The sequence below is a fragment of the Leptodactylus fuscus genome, chromosome 7 (assembly GCF_031893055.1).
Source record: "Leptodactylus fuscus isolate aLepFus1 chromosome 7, aLepFus1.hap2, whole genome shotgun sequence".
Classification (NCBI taxonomy): domain Eukaryota; kingdom Metazoa; phylum Chordata; class Amphibia; order Anura; family Leptodactylidae; genus Leptodactylus; species Leptodactylus fuscus.
The window spans coordinates 77,643,650-77,670,856 of NC_134271.1; the positions used below are offsets into that span (position 1 = coordinate 77,643,650).

Here is a 27,207-nt window from a genome sequence, read left to right on the forward strand (position 1 = left end):
AGGAGGAAGTTGAGAGATTAATCTCTGCATTTTCTGTTTTTCTTCTACTCATAAACTCCTGCTGTTCTCCTCAGGGATTTTTTTCTGCTTTCTTGAGGGACACTGCACCTGAGGGATCCTCTCTGTCCTGCCTGCTGCAGTTGCAATTGGACATTCTTTACCGTGGTCTGGTAGGTGTTACCCTTATTTTCCTTGTGCCCCCTCCACCATGAGCCAACCTCCTTGACAACCAGCTACTTGTTCCTCAAATCTTGAATGCTTCCAAATACCTGTGCAATCTTAATCTGGAAACAGCTCACTATTTTGCCAAGGCAGCCATCAACACAGTGGCAATCCGCCATACTGTCTGGAGCCGTTCAAGGAACGCTGAATTTTCCTCTAAAAAGGCTGTTATGGCTCTTCCTATTTCTTGGGATGACAGCTTTGTCCAAGAAGGACAATCTGACTGGTTTAAGGAGCACCTCGAATCTCCTTTGCCAGTTTGGCTGGCTCACCAGTGAGGAGAAATCTTGTCTTGTGCCTTCTCAGCAGATGGAATTCCTGAGCATTGATCCCTGACATGCACCAGGGCAAGATCCTCCTCCAGAGTCCAAGATCCTGACCCGTCAGTCTAGTGTGTCCCAAATTTGGAGGAACTCTTCGTGCTTTCTCTGGTTTTGAATGCATCCCCTGGACACGATGGTCTCAACCTTCGAGGCTGTCTCTTTTTCTCAGTTCCACTCGCATCCTCTGCAATTGGCGATTCTGGCCCACTGGGACAAGTCTCCGTGCAGCTTGGACTGCCTGGCACTTCGGATTCGCTAAGAGCTTCTTTGGTGGCTCTCCTCCTCAAAAATCTCTCAGGGGAAGTCCTTTCTTCTGCTCCATTGGCAGGTGATCTCCATAGATGCCAGTCTTTCCAGCTGGGAAGCAGTCTTCGTTTCCTTGAGCACTCAGGGCCTGAGATCCAAGTCCTATGGTGAGGCGTTTTTAGGAGGAGCAATTTGAGTCAGTTTCCTGACCAAATTCTTGAGCCAAACAACTCTGTGTGAATGCAGCCTTACCGTCTTTCTGCCTGGATCCCAAGCACCCACGTGAGCGTTCTTACTGTTTGGATGTGACCTGGGCGATTCGGGTCTATTTGTCTCTCACTCACTCTTTCCCCTTAGAACCTCTGTGAAGGCCTCACTGCTTCCAAGACTTGCATCTCCAGGTGGAGTCGATCTGCTATCAGGTAGGCCTATCAGCTCATGGTCAGGTAACCGCCTCTCTGTGTGCCTGCTCATTCCATGAGGGCCAATGAGACCTCCAGGGCTGTTTGGCATCAGGTTTCAGCCACCAGCTCTGCAAGGCTGCCACCTCTGTTCACACTTTCACCATGTTCTACCAGATCTGTTCTGTGGCCTCTACTGATGCCATTTTGGGTCGCAAAGTTCTCCAAGTGGTTGTGTGCAAGATTGCATTCATGGCCATGTACTTCCCTCCTTCTGGGACTGCTTTAGGTTAGCTCATGGTGCTGTGTCATGAAATAAGCAAGAAGATTGGATTTTTGTACTCACTGTAAAATCCTTATCTCGTTGCATTTGCTGGGAAACACAGATTTCACCCATGTTTTCTTGTTGTTCCTGGCATGTTCAGAGCAGTCCCAACATTTCACATAGTTATACTCCAGCCCTAGTATTGTTGTCACATCATAATTTCCTGTTGGCTCTGAAATCTAGACCTGTCATCTTACTGGCAATGCCTATGGTTCATATTCTGCTGATATGTATTGTGGGAGGTGCAGTACTTATACCATTACATCTATTAGACTGTGTTCAGATCATGCTTTGAGTATTTGTTTAGTGGATACAAAAAATATGCTAAATGCATACATTTCCATTGCTGACTGTTTTTTTCTGTTGGACACACCAGTGCAGTCTGCCATCATGGCCTTGATTTTGATATGGAGGATGACTGACCGAGTGACACATGCACTGACCGAGACCATAATTGGATTCCTTTGGTGTCCTGCAGAGGTATCATATGGCACCATGTGGCGAGACACTGTAGCACAGAAACCAGAGGGACGCTCTGCATGGACTCTAAGAAGTAGACAGCAGCCTGGTGTAAAAGCCAGAGTATAATCTCTTACCTCTAGCCCAAAGAATTACTCAATATCACCCTCTCCACCAATTCCACATCCCTTCGCTCCTCCAGTAGCACAAAGACTCAACAAAGAGAAGCTACTTACTGGCTGATAACAGTGAACAATAGTTCACATTCACAAGTTCTACATTCCGTGTCTCCAATGGTCATTGTGTTCATCAATTCTTTTGATGACCAGTAGCTGAGCTTCCAGTGAGCAGCACAGGCATCATCAGCAGACAACAAAACCCCCTCCATCTGCACACCCTCAGGAGAGTCACATTTCCTGGCTAAAGATGTCATCATCAGAGGTCCTAGCACTGTGAGGGCAGTCGTCACAATGTCTGTGCTGTGTGGATGACTGATGCCATGAATATGAACCTTGGCTACTCATAGGAGTCCATATCACTGTCCACCAGTCACCACATGTCCTGGATCCATTAGACACAGTACATGCCAGGAGTGACACATGCACAATGAATGCCATACCACTCCACCCAATGCATGGACAATGAGGCTCATAAGTCAGTCTCTGATAATAATGCTGAATAACTGTAAATCCTTGACTTATCCCTGAGTTATTTCAGATCTCATACCCCCATTAGCATCCGGAGCTCCCCCCACTCTTGTTTCATCACAAAAATATTTGTGTAGAGTGGGTATGATTTTATGCTTGTGTTTGATGGGTATATTAGTGGAATCATGAATGGGTGAATGTTAGTAGAATTCTGTATAGAAAGTGTGATTGATAGCTATCATACTCCATATAGGTGAGTAAACTATGGTACTTATGTATGATTCTATGATGGACATGGTTGTATTCCTATGTATAGGAGATAGTCCTGTATGGTGGTATTATGATTATCGTAGTATTCTTATTCATGGAGTATGATGAGTAGAGTAATATTCTTGTGTATGGGTGTATGGTATATTTGCATATAGAAAGTATGATGTAAATGGTAGTAACCACACATAAGTGTTATAATTGGTAGGGTAGTATGTATAGTGCTATAATAGGTATAATAATTACTCATGAATGGTGGTATTATATCCATGGTAGCATATTCATGCATGGTGGTATGAATAGTATGGTACTGTATTTGTACATACATTTTAGGTATGGTACTATATTTGTGTATAGAAAGTATCACCAATGAACAAATATATAAATACTACCCTCTGCCCGCGACTTCGTTTGTGTGTTGTTGGCGTCAATGATCCGCCTTTATTCAGCAAATGGCTGCCGTTGATGATCCGCCAGCTCCGGCGTTTCGGCAGCTCTAAAGCTGTCCTGCTGCTGAACTTGTACCTCTCACTGTGCCTGTGATTGTTCTGGCATCTCAGCATCTGGCTTGGACGCCATAAAATGAGCGTGTTGTTGGCATTGATGATCCTCCTGCTCTGGGTTTCGGCAGCTGTCAAGCTGGCCTATCGCTGAACTCATTCCTTGCACCGTGCCCGTGATTGTTCTGCCATCTCAGCAGATCGCTGGGACGTCATATAATGAGTGTGTTGTTGGTGTTGATGATCCGTCTGCTCTGGCATTTTGGCCACCCTAAGAGCCGCTTGACGCCTAGCTTGCTCAATCCTCCTCAGCTCCGCTTGAGAAGTCTGTGGACTTCTGGCTTCCTTCATAGCTCTCGTGGTTTTAGAATTTTGCAACAAATGAGATTTACTTTTTTCCGGTGTGTTTAAAATTGGCAAACTGCCAATTTCGATTAAAGGGGTTTTCCCATGTCAGTGTCTCAGCACTGGAGCAGAGCAGATAATATGCAAGTGCTTGTTCATAATGGACTCAGTGTTATCTGTGTATTTACATAGAGAGATAACAGACCAGGCTTTATCAGCAACCTCCAATTAGCTGAGATAAAGCTGCAGGCAAGAGCAGTTTAATATAGTATATAAATTCATAACAGTTGCGAAGCCATGTCATTTACTAGGATAAAAAGAAGCCTACGTGTTAATCCAGGTTACAAACCATCTATGTGCCAAATTTTATCCAAATCCGTTCAGCCATTTTTGCGTGATTGAGTAACAAACATCCAAACTTATTTATATTATTATTATTATTATTATTTTATTATTATTAATCTTCATGTGAGAATAAACAGATAATCTCCCCAGAGCTGTAATAACCAGAGGTAAAGTACATGAGTAGAGCAATCCATCCAAGTCATCCGAATATCTGTGTGTATCCCCAAATGGACTGCCTTGATGTCTTTTTTTCTGCAGTTGCTCTTTATAATATTACAGATGTGTCAGAAGGGGTGATACATCCTCTATAGCCCCCATATGCTCATACTGATTGAATATTAATTGTAGTTAGAACAATCAGGGGATATCTCAAGATCAGCGTATAGTATGCCAGTCTTGATAAACTCTGCACCTCATTTATGACGAGCGCCTGCCTCTTTGTAAATCAGACGCATCTGCTAGCTGAGCCACATGCCTGCAGTGAAAGCTTAACCAACTCATACAGTATCTGGCGTATATTTCACGTATCCTTTACACCACTAAACTGGCATAAATTATAAATCTGATGAGGTCAGTGGCCCTGCTCAGGCCATGACCTTTCAGAAAAGTTAGGAGGACAGTGTAAAGGATAGAAAAGGTCATATTGTGATGTGCAAAACACAACTTGCACAAAAAAATAGCAATTTTGTTTTCACCCAAAATGGTTATAATACAAATCATCTACTATATTAAAATGTGGGTATGTATCATGCTGTATCTTTTGGAAAGCAGCACAGTCATGTATAAAATAAATCAGGGGTCAGAAACCTTGGGCACCCCAGCTACTGTGACACTACAACTCCCAGCATGCTCCATTCACTTCTAAGTGAGTTCCAAGAACAAAAGAAGTGTGTGTGTGCTGGGTATTGTAGTGTCACAATAGCTGGTGTGCCAAAAGTTGCCTACTCTTGAAAATGGTGGGCATGGTGGCATACTCCTGTGTAGAGGAAATACTGGGCAGTGGGATATGATGGGTATGGATTTATGATTATGTATAAGGTATGAAGAGTATGCTGTTATACTTGGAGATGGTAATATGCTTCTTGTGGATGACTTTGCAGTGTTTACAAGAAAGTAGACTGAGCTATTGGGAGTCTGCACTTTACATCTGTTGCTTGCAGGGGAGGGAGGGAAGAGCTGCAGCTCCACCACCACCTTCCCCCCTCCTCCTCCTTCATGACCCCAGATGTAACCCACAGTCAGAATGATCCAGACAGGAACTCATACACAGCATAGCTCAGAGTCGCACGCTTCTTTTACATAGAACCCTACAAGAGATCGTGGCGCAGAGCGAAGACTGAAAACCAAGACCAGACCCTGGTGAGTCCACATCTGTTAGTTAGTGGGAACACATAGAAGACAGACAGACATTGTAAATGTGGTCACCAGCACCTAGTAATGAGAATATCAGGAAATAGCTGATAACAGCGCAGCCATCTGTACAGGACATGGGAAGGAGATGGGTGACAGGTGGACTGTCTCTTTATGTGTCACTAGACCTGGAACAAATTGTGTCTGAGCTGCAGGGCAGGGCCAGACTATTCTAAAAATGATTGTCGTTGAAGCTCCCAAATGCAGCTTGCCACACAGCTTTTCCAGCCTCCTGAATAGCAGATCTGCCCATGCAGTTTTACATTCAATGCCCCTGTAATGCTGGAGTGACCCAGATGCCTGCCCCACCCTAATAACTGACTATTGCATCCAGATGCTGGAAAATCCCGTCCAACAATTATCTGCTGTTCTTCGGAACTGTATAATCCCCCCCTCCCCACTAAACTGTTATATACAGGGATTTCATGGGTTATGTTGATGTAACGGAAATCTACTGGTATACACTTATCTTGTACATCTGGTATCTTCCTGTGCATAGTGATATGGACATCTTCACATAGCATATAATTATATATAGAAATGGTAAAATATAAGCATTCTTTTGTATATGGTGATATGGACCATGCTGGAATAACCTGGGCATAATTTGTAAATAATTATATGTCTACAGCTTGTATGTTATACCTCCCAATTTTCACAGGACAGAAAGAGGGATAGAGTGTGCGGTGCACCATGTGCACCACAGCGAATTTTGCTCCACCCACTTCTATGTTTTCTCCACTCATTCTCATCCATTTTTCTTTGTGCCCCCACAAAATATAATGCTTCCACAGTCACCCTAACATTATATGCCCCCACATTATAATGTTCCCTTCCAGTTGCCCCACACTCCCTCTCCTGGTGTCCCAGTTTAAACTGGGGGAAAGTAAAGGGGAACATTAAACTGGGGCTGCTGGAGGGGCACATTAAACCGGTTTAATGTCTTCCTCCGATTGCCCCAATTTAATGTCTCTTTCTAGTTGCCCCCAGTTTAAAGTGACCCCCTACTGTTTAATGTCCCCCTCCAGTTACTCCGAGTTTAATGTTACTCTCCATCTTCCCCTCCAGTTTAATGTCCCTTTTAATCTCCCCGCCAGTATAATATCCCACTTCATCACCCCAGTTTAATGCCCCCATCTATCTTCCCCCAGTTTAATGCCCCTTTCCATCTGCCACCAGTTTCATATCCCCAGTTTATCTGCCCCCCAGTTTCATGTATCCTCTCCATCTGCGCCCCGTTTCATGTCCCCCTTCATTTTCCCCCAGTTTAATTTCCCCCCTCCAACTGCCCCCAGGTTAAAGACCCCCCCCCTTCATCTGCCCCTAGTTTAATGCCTCCCTTCATCTGTCCCCAGTTTAATGTCTCCCTCTGTTTGCCACCAGTTGAATGCCCCTCTTCTATCTGCCCTCAGGTTCATGTCCCCCCTTCATACAGGGGGCAGATTGGTGAGGCAGGAGCTGTCTGACAATGTATATGATTAAATCAGCACATCTGGTGATACATGACAAATCATCTTTGTATATAGTGATATGAATCATGTTTCTGAAACGCGGGTATCTTCAGCTATATAATTTTTTGTGTATATCTAGTATAAGATGACATTCTCCTGGTATAGACAGGCTGCTGAGGTCACTGGTATTATTGGTCTTGCATATTGCGTTGCTGGTACAGTCTGTCCTAGTGTTAGAGCGGTTGATACTTGCGGGATGTTGGGTTCAACTTTCCTCTCTCTCCAGGCTCCTTTGTAAATGTTGTATTGCATAGTGGCTTCTTGTTGTGACACCAATTCTCTGGTATTATCAGTGAGTCATGATATGAGGACCCACATTGATATTGCGCTGTAGCGTCATAATTTTGCCACTGAAAGCTGAAATTTACAGGAAGTATAATCCAGATGGATTCCCCTAAATGAGAGTAGCAGCTGACATCTCATGGGACACACTGAGGTAGCAGATTTCAGAGCTGAATGACATATTTGGGTGGGTGGAGGGTGTCCATGCTGAGCTCTGGAGTGTGGATTATATTGTAGGGGTACACACATTTTGTATAGTTTCACTTTTCTTTCTTTCAGAAGTAAAAGAGCCAGGCCAGTGATCTGGAGACGTGTGAGCAAGATGGCCATACAGAAAGGAGTCATCTTCTTCCTCTGTGAGTATCAGACAGGCATCCATGCACCTTCTCAACTCTTATAGTTAGTTTTCTGTGACAACCTCCTCTGGCAAAGAGTTCGATAGCCTCACTGCTCTTACCGTAAAGGACCCCCTTCCGCATTGATGTAGAGACCTTCTTTCTGCCATTCATAGTGGATTTCTCCTTGTTACATTTAGATATGTGGCAGATATCTCTGTGATATATTTTTACATTGCCATTAGGTCACAACCATCCATTTAATAGCTCAAATTGTGGTCATCTTTATGGTTGCAGTAGCCACCCATGTCCCTTTTGATGCACCTCATGAGCTTATTTGCCTTGGCAGCTGCTTCTTGCCATTTTTTTGTTATAATAAGGTTTATTATAGGACATTTACTCTGTTCTTTTCCATGTCAGTGCTTTATAAACTAGTAAGGCCTTATTCACACAACAGTGAAAAATGACTGTGACTTTCTTTTTTTAACACCCATCACAAGGCCATTTTAAGAACAGTGAGAGTGTTTCCACATATCATAAAAACTGGCATGTTCTATTTTTGTATATTTTGATGGTAACATGCATCCAATAGAAATCAATGTAACCATGTTACATATATAAATGGATTAACGTCTGTGTTACGTATGTTAAAGGATGCGTTCATATATGTACTGAGTACCTATCAGTTTCCATCCAGTGTGATGCACACAAGCCGGAAGGAAACTGATGCCAGGATGGATCCCATAGTTTTCTAAGGCATCAGTTCTGGCACAGTTGGCATTAGGTCTCTGCCTCAGCTGGATGGAAAAATACTACCTGCAGCTTCAGCATGTGCAATGGGTTGCTCTCCTGGGCTCAGCATATCCTCCTGTAGGTGCTGTGGCCTGAATCCCCTTCATCTGGTAGTAAAGCCAACAATTGCAGTGAACCACTTGCTGTCTGGACCTCTGCCTCCTGGTACTTTCATCTTGACAGCAGGCAGGAATAACCGTCTCCTGCCCGCTGTCCATCTCCAAGCCCCAATCCCCTGCACTAGCACAGTAGGGATGATTGCTGCCCTTTAGTGTAAGGGATTAGGATTTGGGGACAGCGGGTGGGAGGGGAATTTCCTCCCGGCCGCTGTTAATGTAAATTAAGTCTGGGAAGTACTAATGGAGAATTATATTGTAGGTGTGTGTGTGTGTGGGGGGGGGGGGGGGGGGGCGGATACTAAGGAGCATACTGAGGAGGCACAATAATGAGGGATTATACTGTGTGGGACCACTAATGTTCCATTAGTGCCCCCTACAGTCTGATGCTCCTTAATGCCCCCACCCACAGTATCATGTTCCTCACTACAGTGTAATGCCACGTTAGGTGCCCCCGCACAATATAATGCTACGTTGGGTGCTCCTGCACAGTATAATGCCATGTTAGTTGCCAACACAGTGTATTGACATGTTAGTTTCCCCCACACCATGTAATGCCACGTTATTACCCCCTGCACATTATAATGCCACATTAGGTGCCCTCACACAGTATAATGCCATATTTGTTGCCCCCACACAGTATAATGCCATGTTAGTGTCCCCTGCACAATATACCACATTAGTGCCCCTGCACAGTATATTCACCACCTGCACTGTATAATACAACATTCGTTGCCCCTGGCCTAATCCTTATTTTTCTTGTTTAAACCTGGAGTGCGTCTTATAGTCAGACATATCTTTTTGTCCAAAAATACCATACAACTGATACTGACAACTGATGATAACTTATGGTTTTGGAGTGGAAAGTTGTTAAAAAGCCTGATGATGATGTATTGGCTTCAGTTGTAAAGACTAAGGGACAATGGTAGTGATGTAACTCATATATGTGAACATACTCAGAAAGGGGTCATGGGGTATTATCTTTTCCTGCTCTGAAGCAGTACAAAATCTGGAAGAGGCCTATATTCCTGTACCTCCTGAACTTTTTGATTTAAGAGTAAAATGTCAGAATTGCAGTAGAGACTGACAGACAGAAAGATCAGTAAGTGAGTGAGTCTAGCTCTGTAGAAGACCAAGATAAGTTACCAGTGGCAGACCTGAGAGTAGCAGTGATGTCACTATACAGATGATACAGCTGGGGCTTGTGTATTGCAGGTGTTCTCAATCTGGTGAGGACGGCAGTGATTCAAGATGAATGTCACTTTATTGAACTGATAAGTCGTAAACTACAGTATGAAAACCGCATCATGTACATGGTAAGTATAGGGCAGAATGACAGGCTAGAGATTCGGCGCAGGTATGTGTTTGGGGATGCTCAGGATTTATTTTTTTATGGCTTATATTCAAGTCGCTGCCACTACAGCTCAGGTCTCATTGAATTTAATGGGAGCTATTCTGTAGTACTGACTTGCACCCACTATAGACGGACTGGGGCCAATTGCTTATGGGCCTGTGCTGTGTATGATGGCAGCAGCCCCAAACAGCTGATTTCTGTGGGAGATGCTGTTGGCACCCCAATAATCAAATATAAAGATAAAATCCCTTCAAGTAAGTACCTCCATGTATAGCGTTCCAGTATCACCTACACAGAAGATAAAGGACACAAAGTCACAAAAAAGATTAAGAACAAAATGAATACACAGTACTTTGCAGATCTGCCATTTTCTCTTGTGGACAAAGTAAGTTCCCTCCTTCCTCCTGTATTTATGACTACCTGGAAGACCTGAAATGAGGACCTGGTAATGGTAACAGTAACTATATATCACCCATACCAGTACAGGAGGCAACCACTACAGAAATCCCAGACACATAACGTCTACAGGGAAGGTGCCAGGAGGAGACCATCACTATCCAGGAAGATCAGGCTAAGAACACAACATGCTGGAAGATGTTTCTGACAAGCCCTGAAATTCAGTCCATTATCGTCAACACTAAGGTCATGGTGCAGGAAGACAATGTTACAGAAAACCTACAGGTGACATCTAATCTATAGAAGCCAGAAGAATGCCACCATTATACAGGAAGAACATTGGGGGTTAATGTATGAACGTAGTGGACTGCTGAAACAATGTCGTCTGACATGCTGGTGGAGAGCTATATGCTCACAGAACCGCAACATATCATTTATCCACCACAGAATCTACTATGAAATCTTCATCATAACAGAAGTGTCTGGAAAAGATTGCAAGATGGTTGAACCTCAACCAAAAGTCAACCTTGTAACAGTCACCCTCTTCATTCCAATGACTCCACGAAGGGCTGAAGAAAGGGGAAAAACCAGGGAAGGAGGAGCTTACGTTTTTCCACAAGGAAATGACTCATCTGAATTATTGTAATTTTTTTTCTTGTATATTTTTCCAAATCATATCTACATAACTTACATAATTTGTTTTATTAAAAATATAATTTATGTTTTCTCAATATGATGCTGCTGAAGGTATCCATTAGGACCTGGTCACATCATGTTTAAGACAATAGACACTGTGCCGTTCTTCTGTCCTGTAAAATGACAGAAATCTGACAGATATGGGGGGGGGGTTGCGTTACAGTGCAATGGAAAGCAACCTGTAGCATTATTATGTTTGTTTTTTTATTATTAAATAAACATGATATCGGCAACATGAAAATTGTGACTTAAACCTAGGTGAAATGTGATAGAGCCTGTAGGGCGAGGATAGATCTGACAGATTGATACGTATATGCCACATGGACTCATCCATAAACCTCAGAATATCCCAAAATATCCTGACTTTTACTTTCTGGCTTCTTATTGCAGCGCGACTACTTCCCGACTGATTATCAACTGCCTGTGAAGTATGAGGAGATCTTTCAGTGTCAGAACATCACCAACCTGGTAAACACCGCTTCATCACGCTCCATTTATATTATGTGTCCTGTGTTTGTATGTTTTCCTGCACAATATGGAGACTTGTCACCTGTGGTGGGGTCAAGACAGCTAGGATCTGTTCAGTCCTGTTGCGAAACCAGTACAATCTTCTCTGTAGAGTGCTGTCTGGACCTGAGACTTCTGTAATGGAGTAGGAAATGAAGGAGCTGGACAAGAATTTTGTAGTAGTTGTGGATGAACATGTTGAATTCTGTAGTAGGTGTGGTGATCACGTGGCTGCATCACATAATACGGCCCCATTTTTTGCCCCCACACAGTATATGGCTCTTTTTTTTGCTCCTACCAGTATGTGACCCCATTTTTTATCCCCGACACAGTATATGACCTCCTTTTTGCCCCCATACAGTATATGGGCCTCCTTTGTTTTGAACCCCAGACAGCATATGACCCCCACGCAGTATTTTTACCCCAGGCAGTATATAACCCCCACATAGTATATGGCCTCCTTTTTGGCCCCCAAACAGCATATGACTAACATTTGATAATTTATCCATCTGTCCACACTCCTGACCAGTCTGGCTTCTCCTGTACCCGATGCTGAAGAACGTCAGGACGTAGCATAATGCCCTGGCATTCCTCAGCGTTGTGACACGGTAGCGGAGGCCTTCCTGGACATTAGCATGAACTGGTGAGTATATCAGCCGCTATAATTCAATTGGTTAAAAAAGACTGCCATCCCCAGTGACTGCAGTAAAGCACTGCCAGAGGTTATCGCCTCAGGTTGCTTAATTTCAGTAGTGGTCCACAAAACACAAGGCCACAGCCGGAATTGGCCTGCAGGTCTTGTGTTTGACATCTGTGATCTATAGGGATGAGGAGCCACGTGATCACCACACTTACTACTTATGCTACTTACTACTTGTCTCATGGTTTATATTGTTTGTCTCTTGTCTTTGTAATTTTATATCATGTTTCTCGTCTCATGGCTATATATTGTATCTGTGCTTTCTTATGGTTTTTATCCCATGTCACTCCTCTTGTGGTTTACATTGTCTTCTCTTGTCTTGCGGTTTATATTATACTGTATGTGTCTCATCTTTTGATTTATGTCATATGGCTCTCATCTCAAGGTTGTTATGTCAATTTTCTTTAGGTGGTGCTGCTTTATTGTTTCTATATGACTCTTTCCTTGCAGATCAGTGAAGGTACCACAATGGAGGAGCTGCGCTTCCTATGGGACATTGTCAGTGAGAATGTTCTGCTAAGTATATGGCGTGTGCTGCCCCAGAGACACCCCTCCCAATCCTACATCAGTGACCTGAGGAACATGTTTAATGCACTGCATGTCAGCCCACAGGTGAGATACACTGCAGATATTCACAAGATTATCTTGGGGGAACTCCACCCAACACATGTTCATCCTTGTCAGAATTGTGGCTGCAGCTCTGGATTTGTCTGGATAATATGGTAGCAGAATGGTGATTATATCTGTGGATGTGACTAGAGTATAAGGGTTGGTTCACACTAGCGCTTGTATTCCGTCCGCAAGGGGTCCGCATGGAGACCCCCCCGAATGGAATACCAACGCTAATGCAAGCGCTGTGTAATTAAGCACACGGAGCCCATAGACTATAATGGGCTCCGTGTGCTTTCCGCGCACTGCCCGCACAATTAATTCGCTTGCATCAGCGTTGGTATTCCATTAGGGGGGTCTCCATGCGGACCCCTTGCGGACGAAATACAAGCGCTAGTATGAACCAACCCTAAGGCATTATGTAGCTCAGGATCAGTAAAAGAGAAGTAAATGATTCACAGTAAATGATAGGTGGATGTTTATTTGTGTTCTGGGTGGAGTTTCCCTTTAATATCAGCTAGGTATGCAGATATCCTATTGTCTCGCATTATATAATTATCATTTTTGTCTCATTTGATGGCAGTTGATTTGACGTTTTTGTGGCTCATGCATGGCTAACTAACCACCGCTTACTGCTTCCCAGCCTCACAGAATCCACTCAGCTGCCATGTTTCTGGGTGATGCCCTATAATAAGGTGAGGTCATCTTATAATTGTGTCTTTTCCTCTGGGTCGTTGTATAAAGTGGGGTGACTGCTCCATAAAGGCTGACCCTGTTACTATCATTCTGGTACTCACTATAACAGTGATAGTCGCACTATGGTTGTAACGTCACTGATTGTGAAGTGCGACTATCACTGTGGTAATGTCTGTGATTCAGCAGCTATCACTATGGTACTGGCTATAATCCTGCAAATATTACCATGACTATGACTGTGCTATTGGCTGTGACCCTGCAACCTATTAGCATGGTACAGATTGTGACTATGCGACTATTATCATGGTCCTGACTGTAACTCAAAAGCTGTCACTATGGTATAGACCAGTGGTTCTCAACTTTTTCAAGCGAAGTACCCCCTGGTGAGAAAATGTCCCAACCGTGTACCCCTAAATTAATAATCCAAAAAGCAGCATATCATACTGTGTGTAACAAAATAATCAAGAAACTAAGAAAAACTACACACAAAAATTATAATAAAACTATCACATTTATTAATTACATAAGTAAAATATACAAATAACACAAAAAAACATAACAACATATACATATAAATGGGGGGACAGGGTAGTTCAAGTCCCAAAGAATACCTGATCCCATATAATGCCCATACCTATCTGGGGTCAGGTATTCTTTGGGACTTGAACTACCTTGTCCCCCCATTTATATGTATATGTTGTTATGTTATTTGTACATTTTACTTAAGTGATTAATAAATTTGATAATTTTATTATAATTTGTGTGTGTAGATTTTCTTAGCTTCGTGTACCCCCAAAGTAGCAATCGCTTATAAATGTTAATAAAACAAGCCTTTTTTTGCAGCTCTCGTTATCCAGTTATGTAAAGGCCTTTTCAGTGCCCCTAAATATAGTATAATGGCCCACTTAGTGCCCACACATGTAGTTTAATGGCCCCCTCAGTGACCCCACAATAAGTATAATGGCATACCAGTGCCCTTACATGTAGTATAATGGCCCTCACACGTCATTGTCCCACATGTAAAATAATGACTGCCACAGCGTCCCCCACATATAATATAATGGCCGCCACATTTAAAATAGGAACCCCCCACAATGCATAGCAGCTCCAATATAGTAATGTCCCGTACTGGCCTCCATGCAGTATAATATCCCTGAGTGGCCCTATCCATGCAGTATAATGTCCCTGAGGAGCATCTACATTAATAAAATCTTACATACATATGGATTTTCTTACAGTATTGGGTTTGGCCGAATCTGCATTGTTTTCTAGGGTACAGATACTTGATATATTGGGAGGGGGGGGGGGTTTGTCATACATGAACTACAGTTATACTCTGAGGGTCTCTTCGGACTCTCAGAATATAATTTGCAGAGGTCGAAATGAGGTAATCAAACATAAAAGCAGTGTTACTTACCTGTTTTGCGCTCCGGCACTTCTCCCTATGCTGCTGTGGCCTACAGAGATGATGTCATCTCTGTAGGCCGGAGGAGCACGGGGAGCAGCGCTGGAGCCCAGGGCAGGTAAGTATCACTGTTTTTTTCCGCAAATTATACTCTGAGGGGCAGAGTATAATTGTAGTTCATGGGGTGGCAAACCCCATGAACTACCATTGGGGAGCGACTCTCACCGCAACGTGTAACCTCTGGGACAATTGGACATACACCCAGGGGTATGCATGCAGTGCCTTGAGAACCACTGGTATAAACTATACAGTAACCATGCGACTATCATAGTGGTATTGTGTGACTATCATTATGGTGCTGGCTGTCACTCTGCAACTTCTCAGTGTTGGTCATTGCCATATGGTCTCCTTGGAAGTCCATCAATAAGTCTTGTGGGAGTCAGTGATAGGCTGGGCCTACATGGCAATTATGGCTGCGAGTCCTGCTGTTTGTATAAAGATCTCTGTGTCACCTTCACTAGTTAAGTACATGGAGTGTCACTGCAACTCTGAGTATGCTGCAACTGCAACTACTAATCGTGAAAACATCCAGCAGTAAATGTTTCATGTTTGTACATTTTATTATGATTTTGTTCTGGTTTTGCAGCCAGAGTTGAGTGATGTCATCAAGGATATTCTGGGGCGATTATGGACACCAGGAAACAAAGTAAAAGGTGTTTCTCCGAAGGATCTGCTGGATGACTGCTTGAGAGTGTTAGATGCCTTATACCAGGAAGAATGCAACCTCTGTCTGCACGGGTCACACTCGGAGGAGGACACACTTTGCCCTAATGGAACAGTTCCAGTTTTGTCCAATACGCGGAGGCTATCCTGTTAGAAAGAATAGCTGCAGCCTGCATTCACCTCATCACTGGAGTTTCCTAATGTGCAATGAGACCTATGAATGTCTGGGGGAATGACATGTTCTAATATCAGGAGGACCCCATAAGCTCTACCTCACCTCAGTCTGGCAGGAACCATCAATAGGAAGAATATAAGGATGATAAGCCCAGCTGCCTGTGTATATGGACCAAGAGGCCTTCTTTCTATCTAGAATGGCATCTAAGTACCTGGGTTAAAGCAGAGTGCCTCCCCTCTCCTCAGCAGCCATATACCCTGCCACCCATATCCATCCAGCAGTACAACCTCTGCTTGTGCACATCCCCCTCCAAACCCACAGTGACATCATGTATGATGTCACTTTGAAGAATCTATGTACACTGTAATGACATCACATGTATAATGGGAGAGCTCCAGCCACTTGCAGTTCCTATTTGTGTGTTGCTTACACTGGTGCCCTGGTATCCATCGTTATTGGATCCATGGTGATATGAAGGATTGGTTCTCCGGGCATCAGAAGTATACAGACAAGAATGGTACTGCGCCATAGTTAGCTTCCCTTACTTTTTGCACCTTTTTTGTGATGAAGCAACCCAAATGTGTCATGCTGTCTATTATTATTATCGGATTCATTTATTTTTCTAATAATATTATTTGTATCATAATTTTATAATAGAATAAATTTTAATACTTAGTACATCTGGTAATGTCATTGTTTCTTCCTAGGACCAGATCCATGCAGCCTCTGTTGTGTTGAAATTATGGGGCCCTGCCCCTCATTATACAGATCGCATATAACGTTTTCTCCAAAAACAGTGGTCACCAGGAATACAATGGATGTATGCATGTGAAGGGCACAACTTTTTACACAAGACCTGTTTGCACAAATGTTTGCAACTTCTGGCTTGCTTCCAAATCCTTGCCACTTTTAACTCCTTCCTATGGCAGCCATTTTTTTCTTTTGCATAACTTTTTATTTGTACATCCAGTGTTGCATGAGAGCTACTTTTTGTGGGACAAAATGTACTCTCTAATGTCCTTTCCCATCCACTGGTTAAGCTTGATTGACGTATCTCTTTTTCTTCTGTATTAACTATGTCAATATGTCTCCATTTCTAAAGGGGTTATGTGGGGAGAGAAGTTTTCACATTGTATTTACTGCACTGGATAAACATCCTTATTCATATAGATGAAGGTCCCCTGACACTCTGAAGAGGATGAGCATAGACATCTGGAATCTCACTGTGTTCTGCAAATCTAATAATTGGGGCTGTGGGAGACCCTCATCTACATGATTAAGGGATGTTTATGCAGTGCTGTAAATATTCTCTTTCCCAACATAACCCCTATAATATTCCAGAATGGGGTAGCATAGGAAAAAAAAACTGAACTTTTGCCATTTTCTTAAGTGTTTCATTATTACAGTATTCACTGTGCTGTGCTGTGCTTTTGTTGTGTTTTAAAGGAAGTCTCACCAAAACCCAACTTTTCAACCCAGCCCCACAGATTGATTCATGTGAACCTAAAGATGTTTTAGTCAATGAATTTGAACCACTTTTATCTTTTGTCCTTTAGTGTCTGTTTTACACCCAATCCGTTACATGTCCGTTTTTTTTCGCGGACAAAAAAAATTGTACATGCAGGACTTTTGTGTCCGTCCAATGGTAGTGTGAACCCAGCCTAATAGGTAATAGTAAGCATAGTGCCGTACAAGGGATTGATCAGCGGTTTCCCTCTAACTAGAGCTGTGTAAGGAGTTGGTTCAGTGCCACCTCTTCCAAAATCAGGCAAACTGCTGCCTGAGGCGAGAGGATCACTACTCCTCATAGGACTTGCAAGTAAGCAACATTCAATGGCTATATAAGATAGCATCTGATTATTTCTCTATATCCACTAAGCTTCATACCCTTATTTCCAAAGTACCAGCAAGATGTTGGCAATGTACCCAGGCAGGGGGTGACTTGCTTCATAATTCTTGGACTTGCCCTGTCATTTTGGACAGAGGTGTGGAGAGGACTTCTTCATTCACTGATTTTACTTTCTCCTTACTCTTTCTCCTCCATTCATTTAGGGACCATTGAAATCCAAGCAGGATTCTGACACAGATGTGAACCCAGCCTAACTGTATTGGGGTTCATCAGGTGTCCTGTATAGTGTCTATAATTTTGCTCCTAATGGCACTTCCAATGCAGATGTGAACATTCGTATGAAGCCAAACTTAGGCTGATTTTTTTTTTTTTTAAATCTAGCTTTTTAAGCACTTTTATTGTAGCCACAACTAGGGTGGATTAAAAAGGAAAACTAAATAATCAGTAAGAACCCGCTTAACCGGGCGGAGGGGAGATGTGCTTAGAGCTGCACGGCAAAAGCTATAGGTCATTGGATGTGACCAGGAGGTGGAAGTGGACCTGGTTCTCATTGTGCCTATTGGGCCCACATAGACCTATGAAAAATGCAATATTTACCGCTGTAATGTAAAAATCCCAGTAAGAGTCATATAACCGTGGATCAGGCGATTTATACAGTACAAGTTTTATTAATACTGGATCGTCACAGTGCGAAGTTACCGTCAGCGCAATTCTGAGTGAAAAAGATGAACTAGAAAAAGAATAAAAGTCATGAGGGAAAGAGGCAACAAAACTGGAAGAACAGCGAGCAGAAGACGGTTACACATTTGTAAGACACAGTGTAGTGGGGGGTGGGGGGGAATGCCCCTCCCCCATAATTCTAACATCATACAGAATGGGGTGAAAACATGGCAGTAAAGCTGAGGGTCTGGCGCCCGGCGGTCAGGCGGCAAGGTTATAGATACAGGCCTGTGAACACACATACAAACGGAGACACAGAAATCCAGTGTAATGGGGAAAAGGGGGCGCTGTACAACATCGTGTTATACACACACACACACGCGGGAAGGGGGCTCTTCATATATAAAGGGACTGACCAGGCTGTCCACACATGGGACATAGAGAGGGAGGGGAGTGTTGTGCTTGCAATTGCCTTTCCTTGGTTTTCTGTTTCTTTTCTATAACCAAGGGGCCTCAGGACTGATCCTTCATGTGATGCATAGCTGCTGGGAGGGGCTTCTACACCTTCACAATGGGGTAAAAAAATTCCTATTAATTTCTACGGGACTTGCGCCAAAGTGCTCCATTGCCGTCTCCAGGCTTTAGCAGGATTTGCTCAGCCTTTTACCATTGAGGTCAGTGGGAGCCGGAATGATAAACTGATGTCATGTTTCACGCTGTCCCTGATCAGTCATCTGCAGTATCTGCATTTATTTCTATCATCCCCCCATTAGCAGTATGGTCATATCCCCAGGGTGGAAGTCACCACCACTGCCTTATTATTGCCGGGTTATCCTATTGCTAGAGTGAGGGTTTCTCCAGTGAGGGAGGGTCAGTGCAGGTCCTGGTTGGGTCTAGACCCAAGTCTTGCACTATAATGTATGGACTGTGTCCTGTAATGAGAGCAGCCGATGGACCCTCAGACAATCACCTGCTGTGTGTGACCCACTGCTCCTGTCTGCAATTCTAGACCTGCTAACGCCATCTTGTATCATAAACCATCATTTCTGCACAGGTGGAAGAGACAGAACATCTTACTTATGTGAAAACTGCTCTGTACTATCTTCCTTCTTTGCTGAGATCTAATCACCTGGAGTTACAGGACCAAAGCCTGAGGCTACACTACTGAGAGAACCCTATGGGTTTTTTTTCACCATTCACAACAATTTCCACACACACACTTCTATATAAAACACCCAGGCCAGGCAGAATGGTGGACATTGATGAGGACAGTAATCAGAATCCACACAAGGGTCCATGACAATACTTAACCTAACAAAGTTTCTCAGTAGTGCAGCCTCAATCCTAAAGCCTGTAAGTTTCAGTACTCAGATCTTGGCAGTGAAGCATGAGATTAGTTTTCATGTCTGTAACCTGAAGTAAAGGAAGAGCTTATTTTCCAACAAAATGTATTTGCTTCTGTTACTGGGGGGCAGTGAGTTTCACAACCCCCACAGTGAGTGTCCAAATTCCTTGTCCTCCAGTGATTACTCTTACCATGGCTCCTTCCACATCACTTGCCTTTTCCTTTTTTTGATTCTCAGACCTGTGTCCACTTGCTGGTTTGTCCTCATTCACACTTCTCCAATTAACTGTCTTGTCTTGTTTGTGGCATCTTGCAACTTTTACTGAAGACATAAGCTAGCCATACAAATTAGATTTAGGACAACTATCATGATGGTCACCTGAGTGATCATGGGATTATACTAGAGATCCCATCATCAACAACTATAAGTGCAGCGAGTCTGCACAAGTTGGCTGTTGATTGACCAGTCAATCTGTTTTTTGCACAATAAAGTCTGCTGTTGTCCAGCTGCGAACAGATGTTCGTGGCATCTACATGTTAGATTTTCTGCCATTTGCTGCCCAAAATGGATGAATTAGTCATTTTGGCTGACAAAAATATTATATGTATGGCTGGTAATACACATTAGATAACAGTTGGCCAAATACTCATTCTAATAGCAATTTTTCTTGACCCTGCCATACACATACATGCCCAACTAAGCCTACGTGTAAGTACTGCCAGTAGATTATTTCCCCAGGAACAAAAAGACCAAGTATATTGAAATGCAACTGCTTGATCCTTATATCCCTTGACATCTACTACTGGGGGACCTCTATACATGTTATATACTCGATCGATCCCACCAAATCAGAGGTTTCAGGTGATCGTAATTTAATATGTATGGCCATCTTTAGGGTTCAATGTACTAATAGGACACAGGGCCACTCACATTTGAACATATCAGATGTGTGGCAAGGCAGTCTAAAAAGTCTGCCAGATCCAAAAGGCCTCCCAAACCAATAACAGAACTATGCCTTTAATAGAAGCTGAAACACACCTTTGTGGCCACAAAATAATAAAGCAATGCAATTCTAATCATGTGGATAGTATAGATACACAAATCAGTCTGCCGATGCACCAGGGGTGGGCTCAGATGGGCCCACAAGTGAATCCTCTAGTGGACCCCTGAGCCAGGTGGGACCTCAGCTCACCCTAGGATGGGACAGTATACACGTTGTACGTTATACAGATACCAATCATATAGCATCTCAACCAGGGTGTATAGCTGTATAATAAGCAGGGTAGATTAAGAAACTACTCAGATTATCTCTATATATTTGAGACACACTGAATGGTTGAAATTACATCTAGATGCAGAGTCAGGTCAACTACCCTTCCTCCCTGGGCCCCATCTTCTCAATCACACTGCAGGGGCCACAATCACCAATCATCTTGCAGCACTTCTCTGTTGCCTGAGGTCTGCTGTTGCCTAGGCATGTATCCCTGGCTCACAGAGCTAAGAGAGCCCTAGTACAAGGCAGCAGGTTATTGAAAGGGCCCCGGGAGAGAAACAGTCAGACAACTGTGACGCAGACAGTGGCTGAAAATCTCTTGTAGCTACAAAGAGACATTAGGCCCCGATGTCAGAGGACAGTGGGAGCACTTGGAACTGTCTGCAGACAAACAGACCCTGCCCCTGATGCACTTGAGGCTGATCTGCACATTAATAAAAAGATTATCTCTGTATTGCTTCATGGCCAAAACGGGATGTTTCTGCTCTTATTAAAGGCTCTTTCATCTCCTGATATGTCATAAAATCAAGATCTGATTGGTAGAGGCTGTGATGAACTGATCAGGAGATCCATTACTAACATTCAACTCAGTACAACTCTTTGAGAAATGCATAGAGGACCTTTCACCACCTCCACCAACTTTTTGCATCCTTCAATAGGAGCCTCTCCATTGACTCTGGCCCAGCTGAAATTTTTTCTCTAGTTCCCCACTGTTCCTGAGCAATCAGTTCAATTATTTTCAGCACCCAGTATGCCAATTAAGTTCTCTACTGTTAATTTGGGTGTTTCGAGGCTGTCTGCTCCAGTCCAGTAACCACCCACCTGACAGTAGAGAAACTAATTAGCATATTGGGTGCTAAAACGGATTAATCAATCAATCAATCAATCAATCAGATATGATTGATTGGGAATGATGAGGGCTAGAGATATAAATCCAACTGTGTACTGCATAGATGGCACTGCATTTAGTGAACGAATCAAAGAGTTGGAGTTGTTGGAGATGGTGAACACTCCTCTTTGAGCTGTAGATCTCTGGATTGCAGACTCCACCAATGAGATTTTTTTTTTGTTAAGTTATTGACTAATGAGAGCTTTTCTCCAGAACCCAGCAAAACAACCCAGCCCAGCAGATAGGTTAGGGTCACTTGAATCTTCCCCACATGAATCCATGCCTACACTAATAAAATAATTTTTGTCAATATGCATATGAACGCTTTGGCCCTAACCAATCTACCTGTGAGCCCGGGCTGATATGCAGAGTTCTGTTAACAAACTTCCTTTAAGGAAATTCAGCAAAGTTGCAAGATGATACAAACAGGTCTTTGTACTGTTTTCACCTTAATCCATGAGAATCAGTATGATGACCTTAGAAAGAATCACATACATGATGACATCTAGTGTCCTGTCTAAGCAACCATAGACAGGGACCACTGAACTTACATGAAACCCCTGACTGAAGATTCACATCTCCTAACACCTTCCTGCACCTGCAGAAGCTGCTGCTCACAAGTGGAACCTATTACTACAAATACTACAGGTTGCTCTGCCTCCATGTAGCTGTTTTTTAATAGAATGGTACATATAATTTGTACTATCTCCTTCGGTAAAAAAGACATATTCCAATAGACAAGTGCTACCCCCCACCCAAACAGAAAAAAAGAAAAAAAAATTGCACTTGTTTGTGCAGACCCAGCAGAGTTTTTTTTTGTTTTAAGTCTCTTCCCTCTATGCAGAGATCTGATGACAAGAACCATCATACCCAGAGCTTGAGGCTAAACTACTGAGATACTATGATGACCACATGGAAAGCTTGGGTGATTCCAAATCCCAATCCACATCGACATCTAAATTCTGCCTGGCTTGGATTTTTATACATATACACCATAGTCAAGTGCCTTTATTATGACCTACTTTCGGCATCAGGAGCACGTAACCCATGAAGGAAGTAATATGTTGTTGGCCATCTTGGTGGGTATATAAGATGTGCGATAGGCTGTCTGAACACACATCACCTATTGTTGTCATGAGTTTTATCAACAAGGGACGATTATTGGCTTTTGGCCAAGAGTGGCAGTATTTCTCAAACAGCACAGTTTGTGAACTGTTCGCTTTCTGTATCGGTGAAATGAACCATGAGTGGATAAACGGCACCACTGGGAATAACCAATGTGGAAACTGTGAGCACGACATGCCATTGCTGTGAGAGGTGAACACTGGCTACGAAGGTGTGCAAGGGCTGACTGACACGCTACAGTGAAGCGGCTCACCATGAAAATGAACCAAGAGGCTACTAGATGTGTGACTAAAGCAACAGTTCAGAGAACCCTATAGCATATGGGGCTCCAAAGCAGTTAGATGCTCACTATGCCTATGCTAACAAAGGTCATCAGGGCCAAACAAAAAAAGGCTTCAGTTTGCATGGCAGTATGGCACTGCAAAGGGTGTCCTCTGATTACTCACGTATTTTGTGTCATGGAATGGACTGACATTGGTGTGTCAGGCAAAAAACATCAGAGAATAAACTCTGTGCAACCACTGGTGGAAGGAGACAAGCTGTTGGTAGCAGTGTCAGAGCCTGGGGAAATTTTTCATAGCATTCTCTGGGCACACTTATTTACGTCAAAGGCAATCTGAACCGTTTTGGATCCTTGCAGATCACGAATACAAATACGTGCTGATTGTCTTCTTTGAGGCGGATGGAAACTTCCAGCAAGACAATGCAGAATGTCACATGGCTAGAAATGTTCCACAGTGGCAGAAAGAGCATGACCGAGACTTCCAAGTACTTCCCTGCCGCCCTATTTTGACAGCCTTGAACATTGGTGGGGCCACTTTGATTTTTGTGTTGTGCAAATGTAGGATGCACTACAGTCACCATGGTCCCAAATACCCGAGACAACCTTATTAAGTCACCCCCAGCCTGTTTAGCTGCTGCCGATGCTGTACCCGGCAGGTACACTGGATAACAGCTGGGGGTCATAATAATTTGACTTGACTATGGTATATATGTGGACACTCCATGACATCAGTGCAATGGACAAAAATCAGAAGAGAAATGTGTTGTTGTCTGGATCTTTCAGTGTTGCAGACTTAACCTTTGGGCCTGGAACATCTAGTGTTTAGTTTTCACATTTTTCTGCTTATTAAAGGGATCTCATATGTCATTTCTTCTTTAAAATGTCACCAGTTCTAAAGTGTTACCCTGTACTTTTGTGGGTAATCTGCGGTTACTGCTGAGTCTGATGACAGAACTGCACCTGCCGGTCAGTATCTTTCTGCAGGCATCTGAATCTCATTGTTACAGCAGGAGAATTTAGGCTTCTGCTACAAGGGAGTTCATTGCAGTTCTCCACCTGGCCAGCAGGGGATGCTAGAACATTGCTACATATTTCGATATTGATCTGTGGCCCTGGCACCGCCAGCAGCTGCTAAAAATATTCTTTGTCTCATTAGATCTAAATCTCCGCATTTCCTTTAGTGGAAATAAACTTATCTTGCTATTAATCTCTGAAAAAATACGGCTCTATAGTAACTGCCCGCTACAGGGGCCACATTTCCAGGCCAAGGGGCTGTGTTCCCCTCACAGGCCTTTACCACTACTGGAGTGACATTTCCATCATGTGACCTCTGCACACAGTGTCCATAGCTAGGGCATGTACCTTTTCAGACAAACCCATTCACTGTGTGCAGGGATACGTTCACTTTTAAGGAAATACCCCCAGCACAACAATTTCCATGGTAACAGGTAAGATTCATAAATCTACAAGGGTCATAAATTATTGGTGTAAAATCTACAAATTGTAAGTGCTATTTCCTACAGGTTGTCAGTGCGGTGCCATATTACTGCAGTTCCCACTGTACTGGCTGCATACTGCCCCCTGTATGGTGCTGGGATGCAGGTGACATTTGGGACTGCTTCTCACTACACAGCATGGGCACAGAGGTGGCACAAGGCTTGTTCTGAATGGCACTAGAAGAGAGGCCTCTGTGATCAGTAAAGGCAGGATCCCTATGAGGTCAGCTATTTCCCCATTTCCACGAGGCCAAGAAATTTAGGCGTCTTCCGGCTTTTGAGTCCATTACTGAGCCAGAGGGACTTCTCCACCTACTGTATGAGTGAAAATCTGCCACAAACATGGCAGTCACTCAGTGTCCAAAGTAACCACTTGGCACAAATTGTACAGTATGAATGTTTGGGGTTCCGGGGGGGGGCAGCACGGCTTTATGTCCTGGCACCACAAGTCATCCAGAGTCCTGCATTCCTTGCTGTGTTGTGCAAATCCACATCCACCACGAGCCCCCAACCAGAGTGATGCGTAGATATATGGGTCAGAACCAGAGAATTCTTGTACTGCTTCCACCACAAGATTTAGAGGAGACCGAACTACAAGAAGCTGGAGAATCTGTTGTCACAGGTGCCACAGTCCTTGGTCACATGGCTGCAATGAAGATAAAGCCGCGAGATGTGCACCTCAAACGAAGTCAGCAGATACCTGGGGTCCTATATAGCAGCCGCTACAGTGTAAAATATATAGACACCAACCCACAGCAACTTAACTCTTCATATTGATGCCTGGTTGTCACAATGCTCCTATAATAGCGACGTCTTTTGACACTATGTTAATTGCAGAGTTGTGCGTCACTGAGTAGAGGAGCTGCCCTGTGTGAGTGGGGATGTTGTCATTGGTTATTACAAACCATTTACTTTCATCCTAATGCTACTTCATCAGAAATGGTCTGCATGGAACCCTCTGTTGCATGGAATAATACAGTCCCCACTGGTGCATGGAATGGTAAAAACGTTTCAGTCAGTCACCAAACTTAATCTTTCTAGCCCCGGACAGACCTGCATAGAAAGAGTTAAGCACCCCTTGGTTTCTGGGTGTGTTTGCGTCACAGTATGTTTGACTCCCCTCCCCTTGAGCACCAATCCTCAATCCTAACAACCCTCGAATCAAGATCACAAGATCCGGGGTGCAGATCGATCATTGGTCAAGGTTCGGCGTAACCGTACCCCTCTACGTATGGATGCAAGCATATCACCTGCTGGTGGTTCTGACCCACTCCCTCCACCTGTAGGGGCAGGAATTTGACTCTTGTCTGGGGCAGAAGGGAAAGGAAACTGCCCATCCCCTAGGGCATGCGCTCCTGCTACAAGCTCCCCAATCTTTTCCACGAGACTGTGGCGATTGGCAGCCAGAAGACCTCCTCCAATATCTTCCTCATCTGCTCCACCTCCTCCATACACAGACATTTCTCCTGCTCCCCCCCAGGCTGCATTGGGGAGACTGAGGCGCTTGGGAGAAGACTTGGCATAGTCAAGAGGGCTTCCATCATCTGCTCCTAGATAGAAAACGCACTCTTCACTTCCAACACGAGAGCGTCCCCCCAGTCCTCCACCGGGAGAGTCGGGCACAGTGGGTGTTCTTACTGGCACAATAGGGGGGCGACATGGAATGGGTCCAGCATTTGATAAAGTGCGTCTGACTGTGGGTTTAGTGGAAGGAGTACGTCTTATGGTGGCCACCCCAGGGGTTGAGCCCGATTGTGGTGGTGGAGGTGCAGATCCAGAGGGAGGCATGGCAGTGGGCAGACCGGCTGTAGAGGCTGGCCGTTTGGTTTGGAGCATGCGGCGGTAGTTCTGTGCCAAGCTGCTGCTTCGTGGAACGGTGGAGGATCGGTCAAAGTCCCCAGAGCTGTCACCATCTGCATCTCCATTAACTGAATAACAGTCATAGTCCGAACCTGCACAGAGTGCAAAGAATCCCAGGTCAGGAGGATTTATGGAAGGAAATCTCTAATTTTAAGAACCAGCACAGTCTCTTGGAAATACTGTATGTAATTAAATCATTCCATCATGACAAGTTCTGCGACTTTCTAATAGATTGCATTGCACGTCCTCACCATTTTCAGTATCTCTGCTTATTGTCAGTAAATGAACACACTCTTGTTTATGTTCAGATACTGAAAACCCATCCTGATCTTGTCCTGAAAGATGGTTACAGTTGTATCTCATCTAAACAAGAGACTATAAGCTAAATGTAACCGCACAATTCTCTCTCCTCTGCTAATAATTTGCTACAATATATCAGAGCAGGTAAAATGAATTAGAGGATTGTCTAGACACGTTATGGAGAGAAGTATTAGGTCAAGAAGTGTTTTTCTTACATACAAACAATGAATGTTTCAGTTTCTGAAAGCAAGCAGAGGTGTCAATTATGAGAGAAAAGATAAAGCTTTATATACTGCTTGACTGTGCTGGCCCTTTCAGCTTGAACTAGATAGTACCTTT

General features: G+C 43.7%; 2 protein-coding genes across 5 annotated transcripts in view; one reads left to right on the forward strand and one right to left on the reverse strand.

Annotated features, from left to right (window-relative positions):
- The first annotated feature begins 5,377 nt into the window (after positions 1–5,377).
- Positions 5,378–16,206, forward strand: IL34 (interleukin 34). Its single transcript, XM_075280642.1, has 6 exons — positions 5,378–5,439; positions 7,563–7,639; positions 9,742–9,842; positions 11,363–11,440; positions 12,630–12,791; positions 15,536–16,206. Exons 2-6 carry the CDS (start codon positions 7,606–7,608, stop codon positions 15,764–15,766), a joined length of 606 nt encoding a protein of 201 aa, XP_075136743.1. The 5' UTR covers positions 5,378–5,439; positions 7,563–7,605; the 3' UTR covers positions 15,767–16,206.
- A 5,840-nt stretch (positions 16,207–22,046) lies between these two features.
- Positions 22,047–27,207, reverse strand: part of MTSS2 (MTSS I-BAR domain containing 2) — a 41,149-nt gene continuing 35,988 nt past the window's right edge. For all 4 annotated transcript variants that reach the window (XM_075282208.1, XM_075282206.1, XM_075282207.1 and 1 more), the window contains one exon: positions 22,047–26,660. In XM_075282208.1, the coding sequence (XP_075138309.1) occupies positions 25,876–26,660 (785 nt within the window). In that variant the 3' untranslated portion in view covers positions 22,047–25,875. The remainder of the gene's footprint in view (positions 26,661–27,207) is intronic.

Excerpts from the sequence above, each read along its gene's own strand:
- IL34 (XM_075280642.1), top strand. The coding sequence starts at position 7,606 with ATGGCCATACAGAAAGGAGTCATCTTCTTCCTCT. Across the intron at positions 9,843-11,362 it reads AAAACCGCATCATGTACATG|CGCGACTACTTCCCGACTGA; the intron begins GTAAGTATAGGG and ends TTCTTATTGCAG. Across the intron at positions 11,441-12,629 it reads GTCAGAACATCACCAACCTG|ATCAGTGAAGGTACCACAAT; the intron begins GTAAACACCGCT and ends CTTTCCTTGCAG.